The following is a 14,220-nucleotide window of genomic DNA, read 5'->3' on the forward strand; positions in this document are numbered from 1 at the left end:
AGAGCTACGTGTCATTGTCAGAACAATGTTGGGGCCGGTCATATCCCGGCAAACCAGGAAGCATAATGCACATAACAGTGGACGAATATAATGTTTAAGACGTAAATAATGTTTAGGGGGAAGACATGGGTGATACACTGGGTGATCTGTGGCAAACGGGAGAAAACAATTCTTTATCTACATGCTGGCTAGGGGAGAAGTGAGAACAAAATCAGTGGGACAGCGTGACCTGAGGCAATTTAAATACAGGACATGGGGCATATGATTAAGTCATAGGGAACATGTAATACGACATCCACAAACAATTAATGTCTTAATAATTAAAAATTATCCATCATAGGTCCCTTTATTTTCCTACATTTTGTTTTTAATTATGGCAAATATCTAATCTCTCTTTTGGGTCTGGACCAGAAAGGTTATGGAAGCACGTGTAGAGAGTCATGCAGGAAACTAACAGTCAGTGAGTGATGTTTCACCACAGTTTTCACCTTCTGTTGCTTGTGTTCATTTTCCACCTAAAAACCCTCTCTTTTTCTTGCTCACCATCCCTTTACTCACTCACTCTCTCTTTCTCTGTCTTCATCTCTGTCTCTCTAACTCTCTCTAGATGCAGTAATGAAACTGCCAGAACACTGCAACATAGTTAAAATGTGACCAATAATAGACCCCCCCCCCCCCACACACACACACACACACACACACACACACGCACACACACACACACACACACACACACACACACACACACACACACACACACACACACACACTAACTGGAACCATTATTTTCGCTCATTGCATTCCCTTCATTTGTATTCTGCGGGTGCTGGTGGTTCTGAGTTACGAGCTCACCTGTTTAACAGTGAGTGCATGGTATAGCATTAACCAGAGAGTCTGTTGGGGGATGGAACGGAAAGATTCATTGCTGGTCAAGTGCATTTGCAGTTGCACATACAGTATATACTATATACCATTCAGACCATCCTATTAGCAGTCCGTGTCTTGCTCAAAGACATAGGCCTACATGAATATACGATGAAGGACCAGTGGTTTTCAACCAGTGGTCCTTGAGGGGGTTCCAGGTGGTCCCCAGCTAAATGATGGAGAGTTGGTAACCAAATGGACCCTTATAATAACTTTAACTCTTGGGAGCGTAAAATTAACCCAAATGGACGGGTCCATTTGGTTTAATTTTACGCTCTCAAGAGTTAAATTATTGTTAAACATCTGCATTACTTAATTTACAAGAATTCTACACAATTTAGAGAATGTAGAATAATTATTATTTTGATCAACGTTTGCCCTTATCTCTCATGGTACCAACATCAATACAGCATGGAATTGTGTACAAAATCTTATCCAGTGATACAAAAATTTAGTTTTGCGTCTGAGAGGCTAAATATCACCAAATGGTGGTCCGTAGCTCAAATGCCCAATACATAATATATGCACCTTGACATGAAAAAGGTTGAAAATCACTGCTGTACATGATTATTCTGACATTATTGTAACAGTTTGAAAACTGCATGGTAACAATTATTTGCATATGTAGTTGTGGTGGGGCTGTGACAGTGCTGATATGACAAGTTTGTGAAAGCAATCATTGAATACCTACTTCGTTAGCCATCGCACCATCACGGTTGTATGCTCAACACAGTTAGCAAAGTATTATTAACCGTTCTATCGCGTAATGGAAATTTATTGATGGAGGGGAAAGGAACTGTTGGAATAACGAAAAGAAGCGGCTTCGACTCCTCATTCATAGAAGGAAGCATGAGGTCGGCCCGGACGGTTAGCTCAACCATCCGGGTACCTAGGCTGCCGAGCCAGCCTGACGGCGTGCCGCGGGCTCGACTCCCGATCCCGACGGCCTTAGCCGTGTGTCTTCCCCCCATCTCTCTCCCCATTTCCTGTCAAGTCTACTTTCAACCTATCAATAAAGGCAGAAAAAGGGAGTGTAGCGCCCAGGTAATTGACACTGGGTGATAAAATGGGTTACAAAACACGTGGGATAAATTATTATCCCACAAGTTTATAAAATAGAAAAAGAAAAGGCCATTTACATTAGATGTGATTCACATAGAGGACTACCGTATATTATTATTATCCTATTTTATTAATTCCCATGTGACCACCTTCCTGCTCCACCCCATCCTGTCATGGAGCGGTACAGTAGAACACTTAATGATACTGTACCGTATGGTATTACCCTGCCTGGACCCTGCTCATGTTGAAATATGACACCGAGTGCAGTCATCGTTGAACTCGATGCTCGATACAAAACCACACAAATGGTGCAAAACGGGGAACGACGCAGAGGTGAGGAGGAGTGAGGACATGTAAGACATCTGACGAGTTAAACAGGAGGAAGGAGAGCTGTGTGTGTGGCGGCAGAGCATACAGGGCCACAGCAAGGACATCAATCACAAAGTACAGCAGCAGTCAAGTCCCATGAACCACCTGCCTTTCTGATTTCTACAGGCTGCATATCAATGAGGGAGAGGGAGAGATCGGGGCAATTAGGAGTGAGGGGAGATCAAACAGGGATAGGGAGTGAGCTTTGATACAGACCAATGTGAGCTTTATCTGGAAACGGCAAGAACAAAAGACCTAAAAGCTAATGGACAAACTAGTATGTCAAGTCTGTGTGGAGAACAGGCATCTTTTGTTTTATTTTCACACAGCCATGCTGTGGTTGTGGAGCAGTAACGCAAACACCCCTAGGCCAAACGCTGCTTCCACTTGGCAAAGTGATGCATGTCACCACTTAAGAGATGGTATATCCTTGGCTACACAACACTTACCTGCTCCGATCCATGTCCCACCCAGTGCACTGACACACATGTGTCACGTCTATATCAGATGGCACAGATTCAAGTGTCTGCTGTTTTCCCCCTGGGGCTTGGCATGAACCAGGAGGACTCACTGTCTTTGAAAGAAATCGATGTCTAATGAAGCTAGTCTGCAATGACTCATCTGCTAGGTGCCAACACTGGATACCTTGTGATGTGTATGCCAATGCTTGAGCGTGTTTACGTGTTTGATTTTTAACAAACTCTTGGAGTTTCCGACTTCCTACAGTATCTCTCTTTAGGATTAACTTTGTCTTTGTTTCTCTGTCTCTCTTTCTGCATCCCAGACTGGGTGAGGTCAGTGAGTGTAAGACAATCTGGGGACGTGAGGGCACTTATTGATCTGTTCCTTTGCAGAAGAAGCCTGGTTCTCTCTCTCTCTCTCTCTCTCTCTCTCTCTCTCTCTCTCTCTCTCTCTCTCTCTCTCTCTCTTTGCATTGGAGCTAAGAGACAGGTGTCTTGTCACCGCACTTCCTGAAATAATAAATCATCAATAATTTCCACCTTCCTCCAGATCTGACCCTATAGTCAGTCTACAGTGACTCTCTCTCACACACACACACACACACACACACACACACACACACACACACACAGAGAGAGAGAGAGAGTAACAGTCCTCATGGCCAACCAGCCGTAAAGTGAAAACTCTGTAAGCTGCCATGGCCCAGTGGTCTCCATTCTCAGCTGATACTGATGTTGAGGTTATGGGAAGGGCAAGAGAACAACTCTCACTTTTGAGCCTCTCTGTCTCTTGATATCTCTCCCCCTGGTCTCCCTCCCTCTGTCCTCCCTTCCTTGTGCAGTGAAATTAGAGGGTGACTTCAGGACATGAGATGAGCTAATCTGAGCCATGCGCTCGCATTTTCACATTTTCCACCATGTGTGTGTGTGTGTGTGTGTGTGTGTTAATGTCAGGGTGTGGGCTCTGGTCAGTCCTATGGGAGTCATACAGACTCCAGCTGTGTCCTGCAGACCATGGACCGTGGCGTGGATCAACAGTACAATCAAATCACTCCCTGGTTCTGCAGTCTCATATACAGTGTATGCTATTACAGTACAGTCTAACCCAAGTAACACGTGATATTACAGCACCCTCCAGTGGAGCAACAAAGTACAGTACATCAGGGGTGTGACAATGTGAAATCACATCGTCAACTCAACAGGAAATAATAGATTTGTTCTTTTCATTTTTATAATCAATTAAATCGTTTAGTTTGATTAAGTGTTGCCTAATCAGATTCCGGAGCTATACGCTACAACAAACAGGCCGTTGTTTTTTTGCCGATGGGTTCCCAGATCAAGTGTTGCCAAATCAGTGTACTCCTTGTGTCTGTGACAAATAAGGTGGAAGTTGTTTTGACCTTTGACACATTAACGAGCATGCTTTATTGCCTCCCTGAATTCTCAATGCATTCTATTGGGCAGGGTTAACATGACTGCCCCTGTGGGGCACATACTATAAGATTTATGACATTTCTCTAAAACTAACCGAGTCCAAAATGTCCAAAATGAGTAAAATTAAACCAAATTAACCCTTACGGGTCCGTTTGGTTTCATTTTACGCTCTCAAGAGTTACACTATTGTTAAACACCTGCATTAGGCTACTTAATTTACAAGTTTACACAAGTAGATCATGAAAAATAATTGTAATTTTGATCAACGTTTGCCTGTTATCTCTCCTATGGTACCAACATCAATACAGCATGGAATTGTGGACAAAAGGTATCCAAAGGCAACAACATATTCTTCAGTTTGGGCCGTCTGCGAGTCAAAATCTCATCAAATAGTGGTCCACGGCTTAATTGCGGAAAAAAGAATGGGCCTTGATATGAAAAACCACTGCTTTAGGAAGTTCAGTTTGGGATTTCGGTGTGGAACATTATTGGCCACATAATATTAGTGGTTTTCTACATTGCTACTGGTGATTGGAAATGTGTGAACAGCTTGGTGACATTAGAGAAATTCACTTTTCTTCTCAATGGTTATATGTGTGTTGTGTTGTTTTGTTTACGCAGAACTGCAGTATTGTGTGCGTTGATTCGAAGGCATGTAAGCCGGGGCTGTCAGCCCTCTGCCCTCTCCTTCAAGGCCAGATGGTACCTCTTTAGGCCTGCTAATGAATATTGATATGAGGGGTCTTGGTTAACATGGGGGGGGGGGGGGAGCTATAGAAGCCGGGCCAGAGACCCCATCAATTGGCAGCAGAGAAAGGTCTGTGCTGCTGCATGGGGCACTTCATATGGCCGGAGTGTGTAAAGGGATTTGCTCTGGAGAACGGGAGCGTTTGGCCACGTCATTGAAATACAAAGCTGGTTTATTATCCACTTAATATAACATACATTCCAAACATGTCCTATTATTCAAAGACATGTGTTTGAGAGAGTGTTATAAAATAAACAAGGAGTTATTGAAGAGTTATCAAAGTAGTCCACCTGCAGTCTGACCCAAGACAGTGCGGTGGGAGTAGCAGCTTTTCTTCTACCGTCCTTCACCCTACAATACCCAAGCTTAACCTCCCACCCGCGCACATTGCTTGTCCAGGCTTTTTAGGCAATGCCAGAGCCCTGGGGTGAGGCAGCATGTGTGGGGATGGTGCATTGGGAGGGGGAGTTTGGATGAAGGTAATTGTTTTAAAACGGCATCACTCCAGCTGGTCCCAGTTATCTGAGGCACTCTGTCCCTGTGGTGTTTACGAAAAAAGAAAAGAATAAACAGCCTTTTCAGGGGGAAAATCAAGGTTACGATTGAATTATCCTCAAACATTGCACTGTTTGTTTGTTTGGTATGAAAACTATCTTGGTAAACTATCTTGGTACCGTAACTAGGCACACGATAACGCTCAAACATAATGACCAGGAGAGATATCACAGTGAGTCAACTTTAGCTACTTATACATTATAACTCCACTGTGCTTTTAAACCAAGGGGCGAACAGAAGGGACAAGGGAGACGAAGAGATGACAGGACTCACACAGATGCTCGAGAAAAGGAACGGAGAAACCGAGAGAGCATCAGTGAAAGTGTAATACAGACTAGTACGATTCTCTTTGTTTAATTTTGGGACACCATCGTCCACATGGGTCACTGTTACCCCTGGGTCACTCACGGGACAGTGAGTCAAAGTGATGCTGACGTCTGCCATGTCAAAATAAAGAGTAGAGGGACGGGGATAGGGTGAAACGGTGCAGAGGAGAGGACATGCTGTCATTTGAAATCATTTAGGGGCATGTTATACCAGAGACCTTGTTTAGATTTTGTTTTTAGTTTACCCGCTACTGGCAAGGCTTTAAGAATGACATTGTGCAGTTATGTCAGTCAGTCCATCTGCTGTGGTCCTGAGCATCATCTCAAAAGGATACTGACTGGATGCAATTAGCTGTGCACAAGATTCACGATCCCAGTGGATGACCCTTACTGATTTACAGGCAACGCATTGGCCTCTCCTCTAGCTCCTAGCATGCGTGCGCACGTGCGTGCATTACGATATGTGCAAATGTGTGCATGCAGGTGTCTGCTCGTCCGTGTGTTTCTGAGGATGGGCTTTGAAGCCCAAACTTTGACAGCCGTTCAGCACTGGGTGGGGGGTGTCTCTATCTCACAATAGAAGGGGAGTTCCGATAGAGGAGAGAAAAGAGAGAGAGGGGGGTGGGCGAGGGCAGCAGACAAGGGGATAAAGCAGCTGGGGTAGGCTGTATGGCTGGACGTAGATCTTATTGTGCACAAGCTTTTCTCCAGTCTCGCTCAGTCACTTTGCAGAAGCTTTGGACACTGTATAACTAAAGGACTATTTCACTCCTTGAGTATCTTTACCTGCTTGGACGAGATAGACGACTTAGTCTACTGATAACGAAACTAAACTACAACATCGAACCTTTTTGAGGCTTGTCCTGCCTATAACTAAGTGTCTGTCTGCCATGCTTCTGGAATAGGAAATGGTGGCTTACCTGAGGAAGAGCCTCCACACTCTGCTCTCGGTCTTCAAGAAGAAGGGTGAGTGACAGAGTGATGTTGAGGTATAGGCTGATGGTAGGAGCTGTTCTCTATAGCAGCTGCCTGATTCTTGCATATAGGTGTGGATTTGAGATCCTGACTTGAGTGTTTAATATAGATGATAGAACATTTTCTGAAACCCGTAGGTTTGTGGTACACTGTTGATGACACAGTGAGACACTTACTACTTACTTAGTTGTCTAGTGGCTTGTTTGGACTCTTATTTGCACAGTGATTTGACAAAGTTGGAATCAATCAAAGATTTAGTTTGACACGTGACCGTCTTCATCTTTCTCTGACACGCACATACACAGTATACACTCACAGCAGGTACTGTTCTAATAATGTCAAATGATGATTGGGACGTCCTCTCTAATGAGATGAGGGGGCCGCATTAACGTTTCAGAGAGTAATCCTGTCTCCGTACCCTAAACTCCAAGACCGTTAAACCTATTAGAATAGGGGGTGGGGGGGTCTTTGGGATTGAGTGCTACTTCCAGTCCCTCCCTGTTCCAATTCCAAGTGGTTGTTACCAACCGGCCGTTTGCGTGTGATTGATATATGATATCGTGCCGGGACCATGTTTCGATGAACACCACAAAACCTGTCCTCTCACCCGACAATGTCTCCCGTTGGTTGGTTTATGTAAGACGCACAGGTTCCCACGGTCGGCCACACACAGCAGGGGGCTTTGTGTCTGTGAACATGACTACACATTCAAATGTGTCTGTGTATATGGGGAGGGGGTCTTTTACCACACACACACACGCACGCATACACACATGCACAGTATTACCTAACCAGGTGAGACTGAGAGCCAAGTGTTGACTTGGACAAAGGAGGGAAAGAGGACACCTTGACGGACACAGACCTTTACAGTACTTGGCCAGTGAAACAGGAGGAGACCCAGAGAGGATCTTAACGGTCACTCTACATAAGTGTTTATCCGTGAGCCATGACCTCTAACAGAGACGGTATCTGTGGAGATCTTAGAGAAGGGTCTGTACTCTGTAGGATGTATAAGAATGGTGTTGCGATTTATTCAGCCTTGAGTGTTCATTAATTAATTAAAGTCTGAGTGTAACAAATGGTCCTGCAAGATATAACTTTTCACGTAATTTACATGAACATTTACTTACTTACTGTCCACTAGTTTAAAATTCATCAAACCCTTATGGGGAAAAAAGCCTTCTTTGTATCTACAGTATATAGGTCAGTCAGTGTTGCTACTAAATGAGATGAGAATTAATGAGACTACTGATTCAGGAAAATGGGACATACTACTAGTAATATAGTAACTTTGCCTGTAAGACTTTGACGCTGCCCAACTAATACAAATCATGTCTAATTGTAAATTCCTCCTTCACTCCTTTAGTGTCATTGATTGTCATGGAGCTAAACCTACAGTATGTTGAAGTCAGGATGACTTAATCCCCCAGGGACTGTCTATAGGCAGAGGAATATGTCTGAGGATTATCCCATATAGCCCTGGTTCACCCGTTTTAGTGTGTGTGTGTGTGTGTGTGTGTGTGTGTGTGTGTGTGTGTGTGTGTGTGTGTGGGGGGAATTAAAAGATTTCAGTGCACTGTGCCTACACATGTCGCGACCGCAGGTCGCGACATGTGTAGGCACAATGCAAGGAATAAATGCATTCGCCATGTATCCGAAGGAAGTCTGATCCAATCACTTTTAGATTTCTCCAGTTTAATCCTGAGTTTAAGTTTTTTAGTGTTCAAGATCTAATTTTAGGCATGTTTAAGCCTCGAGGAAAATCCGTGTTGAGGTTCTTAATCCACTGTTTTTCATTAAAACGTCTTTGTCCTACTGTCCAGTTAGGATTGTGTTGAAGTCCAGCGCATTTTAGAGCTCCAATGCCGTGCGCCATAAAATGTTGCACCAATCTTGTGGTTGTCTTTTTGGCATTGTTAATATTGTATCTGTGTCGTCCCAGCCTAGTACCTATTGTTTTACCTGTCTCTCCGACATATTGTAAACCACATTTTTCACATGTGATTAAATAAATGCAGTTGCTGGTTCTGGCTGTTATTTGTTGTTTAATCTCCAAGACGCGTTTTGTGGTTCTATTTTTTACTAATTGTTTGGGTTTGAAGTATTCTGGTCCCTGGCGTGCTGGTGTGTTGATTTCTTTTAGCTTGCTGTGTACTAGATAATCTTTAAGGTTTTTATTTTTTCTGTAGGCCGATATAATTTTATAATCTTTTAGAAGATCGTCTGTTCGGTTCTCAAAATTCCTTTTTATTCTGTTGTTGGCTAGTGTGCTCTGTGTTGAATAACTGGTTATCAGGGCCAATTTGGGGCCTGTATCTCGCACTATCTCGCACAGAGGAATATGTCTGAGGATTATCCCATATAGCCCTGGTTCACCCGTTTTAGTGTGTGTGTGTGTGTGTGTGTGTGTGTGTGTGTGTGTGTGTGTGTGTGTGTGTGTGTGTGTGTGTGTGTGTGTGTGTGTGTGTGTGTGTGTGTGTGTGTGTGTGTGTGTGTGTGTGTGTGTGTGTGTGTGTGTGTGTGTGTGTGTGTGGGGGGGGGGGGGGGGGAGGGGGGGGGAGTGTGGGAGGGTGATAATTGTCACTGACTGCACACACTCCCATAGACATAGAAAGATACTGTAGACGCCTCTTCTGGCTCTGGAGCGGATTGCTAGACAGAGGGCAAGCCTCTGCGTTGGTGCTTCACAGGGACGATGTTGGGTATTTGTATAAAAAAATAGCAAGGAATAATTCATAATACTATAGTATCCATCTTCAGCAGGGGTCACGGACAGTCTTGGTCTTAACCGTGCAGGCAAATTGGAGAATTTTCTGTTTTACACACCATTATAATGTCCTTATTTGATCATAAGACCCAATTACTGTACGTACGTACTACGACACAGAAGCATAAGGAGTCCAACTGGTTCTCAAATGTTTTATTTGCAAGGACCCCCTTAACTCTGAGAGTGTACAAATGGAACCAAATGGACCCTTACGGGTTCATTTGGTTCCATTTGTACACTCTCAGAGTTACCGACCTGTCATGGTCATTCAGGGACTAGCTCTTTATGTGTTTTTGGTGATGTTATCATCGTCCGCTCATTTTGTATGTCCGTGGCAAAAAATGGAATTCGGACAAAACTTTCCACCGAGAGGCGCCAGCATGCCGATGACGGCCGCTGATCTTTGGGAGTTGCAACCTTTCCACTCATGTTGTCTCTATCCTTGCTCCGTTGCAGTGGGACCCAAGGGTCAACCTTTCCACTCATGTTGTCTCTATCCTTGCTCCGTTGCAGCGGGACCCAAGGGTCAACCTTTCCACTCATGTTGTCTCTATCCTTGCTCCGTTGCAGTGGGACCCAAGGGTCAACCTTTCCACTCATGTTGTCTCTATCCTTGCTCCGTTGCAGTGGGACCCAAGGGTCAACCTTTCCACTCATGTTGTCTCTATCCTTGCTCCGTTGCAGTGGGACCCACGGGTCAACCTTTCCACTCATGTTGTCTCTATCCTTGCTCCGTTGCAGCGGGACCCAAGGGTCAACCTTTCCACTCATGTTGTCTCTATCCTTGCTCCGTTGCAGTGGGACCCAAGGGTCAACCTTTCCACTCATGTTGTTTCTATCCTTGCTCCGTTGCAGTGGGACCCAAGGGTCAACCTTTCCACTCATGTTGTCTCTATCCTTGCTCCGTTGCAGCGGGACCCAAGGGTCAACCTTTCCACTCATGTTGTTTCTATCCTTGCTCCGTTGCAGCGGGACCCAAGTGTCAACCTTTCCACTCATGTTGTCTATCCTTGCTCCGTTGCAGTGGGACCCAAGGGTCAACCTTTCCACTCATGTTGTCTCTATCCTTGCTCCGTTGCAGCGGGACCCAAGTGTCAACCTTTCCACTCATGTTGTCTCTATCCTTGCTCCGTTGCAGCGGGACCCAGGGGTCACGACTGGGAGCAGAAGAGGCTGACGGTCCACTACACCGCCTCACTGCAGCACCACCAGGAGAACAACGTGTTCATCGAGGGCAGCAGACCACAGTACCTGGAAGACCTGCACACCGAGGCACAGGAGGGCCTGAAGATACAACAGCAGCAAGGTGACTACGCACGCACGCACGCTAACATGCTGATGGAGAGTTAGATGGATATGATATGTGACCGTTGATTTTTTTTTATATTTTCGTTTTTTCATGTCATATGAAAGCAGGGAATCATACAGTTGCTTCAAATTTACATTGGTTCAGTTTGCGAGTTAAAAAAAACAGGCTTGAAAGGTTCACTTCTGTGGACTAACATTACACCTAGCTACATGTTTAATACTTTTTTCGATGTCGATTTCAGCTCTGACATTTATTTCAGACATGATATGTGAAGAGTCAGAGCCTGTGCTAATAACTCATTTTGGATTAAATTAAAAATTAAACTCCTGAACAATATTAGTCTTGCCGCCATGACTGTCTCTGTATCAAAAAGAGTCACATATGATGATAGATAGCTAAATGATATTGTGGATAGATGTGATAGATATTAAGTAGATAATTAGACGGACGGACAGACAGATATTTTTTTTTTCTCACACAGAGCACAGGAACGGTGTCAACTTTCCCGATGACACGAGCACTGCCGTAAGTACAACAAAGCTTGATGAGTGACATCTCCGTTTTATACACTAACAGAATACAACCAAATTAAATAGCGGATCTTGTGTGTGTGTGTGTGTGTGTGTGTGTGTGTGTGTGTGTGTGTGTGTGTGTGTGTGTGTGTGTGTGTGTGTGTGTGTGTGTGTGTGTGTGTGTGTGTGTGTGTGTGTGTGTGTGTGTGTGTCTGTGTCTGTGTCTGTGTCTGTGTCTGTGTCTGTGTGTCTGCAGTCTGCAGACCATCTCCAGCCTGAGCGGGACGGCTCCACAGACAGAGGTGACAACTTTCCGTGTGGAATCTCAGACGACGGGAGTTCCGTCACCGCGGCGACCACCTCCGCCGCCATGTCAGCGGCGGTGTCTGCCAGGCCGGTGCTCACCCGCCAAGGTGAGATTAACCCGCCACTATTTGTACAACTCTCAGAGTTACAGACCCATAAGGGTCCATTTGGTTCCAAACTATCATTTAGCTGAGGACCCCCTGGAACTCCCTCAAGGAGCCCTGGGGGTTTCCGCGAGTAAAAGTACAAAAAGTATTGGCATCAAAATGGTCTTAAAGTACCCAAAAGTTAAAAGTACTCATTGTGCAGAATGTCCTATTTCAAGTTTTCAAATGTCTACAAATCTTTGGAAAATAGCAGATCTACGAGCTTGCAGATCGGCTATTTTCAAATGGCCGTAATGTATATGGGGCTGGAGTTGTTACTGTATGTTTTGTAATAATAATCAAAATCTACAAAGTAACTAGTAACTAAAGATTTCAAATAAATTTAGTGGAGTAAAAGTACAATATTTGCCTCTGAGATGTAGTGTAGTAGAAGTAAAAGTACTGGAAATTGAAAATACTCCAGTAAAGTACCTCAAAATTGTACTTAGGTGCATTACACTAAATGCACTTACCGGTAGTTGCTTTCCAGCACTGCTGAAAAGGAAGCATTGGGGTCCTGTTGGCCTCATCATGATAATGGGGTGCTAATCATAGGCCTGCATCGCGTGCAGGACGGGGTTGATCTTTATGAGACAGAGCAGAGGCACGTAATCTGGCATGCACGTCTCACTCCCAGCAGCATGTGGCGCCGTTGTGGGTATATGATGTGGAATCAAAGCCAGAGCGACAAAATAAAGAAATACAGTATGCACACACACGCTCATGCGTGGGGTGCACACACACACACACACACACACACACACACACACACACACACACACACACACACACACACACACACACACACACACACACACACAGCTGTAGCTTATTTTATATACTCTGAGCATCGACAAACCAACACTGCCACTGCCTGGCATGTCACAGCTGGCGGTAAGGCATGCCATGTGTGTCTGTGCGACGTGTGCGTGTGTTAATGCAGTAAAACAGCATCCCCTTTGAGAAATGCCAGTTTCCTGCATCATCACACATCTTGTCATTAATCCCACGTTAACTTCAACTTCTCCAGTCTGAAGTGCTTCTCCCTCCTCTGAACGTCGTGTCCTTTCTTTCCCAGCTTCCACATTCAAGCCTCTGAATCCAGTGAAGACGACGGATAAGAGCAAGAAGAGGAGCAGAAGGACCACCATCATGGGAATACCCCAGCAGGTCCAGAAAGAGCTCGGTATGTCCACCAAACCAATGTTATTATACAGTATAGAGCTCGGTATGTCCACCAAACCAATGTTATTATACAGTATAGAGAATTCTTTCCATATAAAGAGCTCGGTATGTCCACCAAACCAATGTTATTATACAGTATAGAGAATTCTTTCCATATTCGGATTTCGGTTCCATCGTCAAACATGGATTCGTTAAATATAATACTTTTAGAATGGCCCTAAAATGTTTGCAAAGTAATGTCGACATACCTTTCCATGATGCCAGTATACACGTCAGGTTTTTGAGCTTTTGGTTCTTCCACTTTTTGGTTTCTGCAAAACGCCCACCCAGCGCCTGGGCCAGACCGCTCTGCAGACTACAAAATGATAATGTTGCTTCTCTTTTGGATTCATGTTTCGGCACCACCACAAAAGAGCACCTTGTTAAAAAAGAACTTGTTTTACTGTGCACACATTTTGAGACTTGTTGTTACTCCCATGTATGGAACCGAAATGCGAACATTCACCATCAGTATCCTTTGCACATTGATTCATTCTGACACATTGAGTGCAGCTCGGACCTCAAAATTGCAACATCCTGAGAATTCTGAGATTGAATCGGCTTCAGGAACCTGTGTTGCATTACAAATAGTATGCCTTAAAAAAAAAATCCTTCAACGATGGCATTCATTCTCCTTCCAGCTCTGCAGAGGAACTCCACATTCCAGCAGCTTGCTCCTACACAGCTTCCCAATGGCCTTGGACAGACCAGCGATAGCCAATCAGGGCTTGTAATCGTCCCGACTATTGATGGAGAGACTCCGTTAGCCAATCAGGAAGGGGCCAGAGTGCACCTCACAGACCTTGAGGTGAGGTTCTCCAAAGAAATTCAAGGGACACTTTCCTGTGGCCTTATGTGTAATATGTGGTTTTAGATTTTAGCAGTGTCCATGATGTCACAGACACTGGTCTCACTTCCTTCTTGGACTACATGTTCTCTCAGTAAGACAGCCATCCCCCTATCCACAAGGAGGAGCAGTGCACCAAAGCATTATGAGAATTGTAGTCCAGGAAAAAGGTGAGCCCAGTGTGACATCATGGACACTTCTAAAATCTAAAATATCTAAAACCACGGCCAAAAGGGTTATGGGAAATGTAGTCCC

The 14,220-nt window shown here is 44.5% G+C and overlaps 1 protein-coding gene across 2 annotated transcripts in view; it reads left to right on the forward strand.

Moving 5' to 3' along the window:
- nhsl3 (NHS like 3) overlaps positions 1 to 14,220 on the forward strand; it is a 53,862-nt gene that overhangs the window by 32,338 nt on the left and 7,304 nt on the right. For both annotated transcript variants that reach the window (XM_080787475.1, XM_080787476.1), the window contains 5 exons: positions 10,760 to 10,927; positions 11,412 to 11,455; positions 11,699 to 11,855; positions 12,973 to 13,080; positions 13,760 to 13,926. In XM_080787475.1, the coding sequence (XP_080643601.1) occupies positions 10,760 to 10,927; positions 11,412 to 11,455; positions 11,699 to 11,855; positions 12,973 to 13,080; positions 13,760 to 13,926 (644 nt within the window). The remainder of the gene's footprint in view (positions 1 to 10,759; positions 10,928 to 11,411; positions 11,456 to 11,698; positions 11,856 to 12,972; positions 13,081 to 13,759; positions 13,927 to 14,220) is intronic.

Source organism: Protomyctophum bolini, assembly GCF_963924005.1.
Source record: "Protomyctophum bolini genome assembly, chromosome: 17".
NCBI classification, from domain to species: Eukaryota; Metazoa; Chordata; class Actinopteri; order Myctophiformes; family Myctophidae; genus Protomyctophum; species Protomyctophum bolini.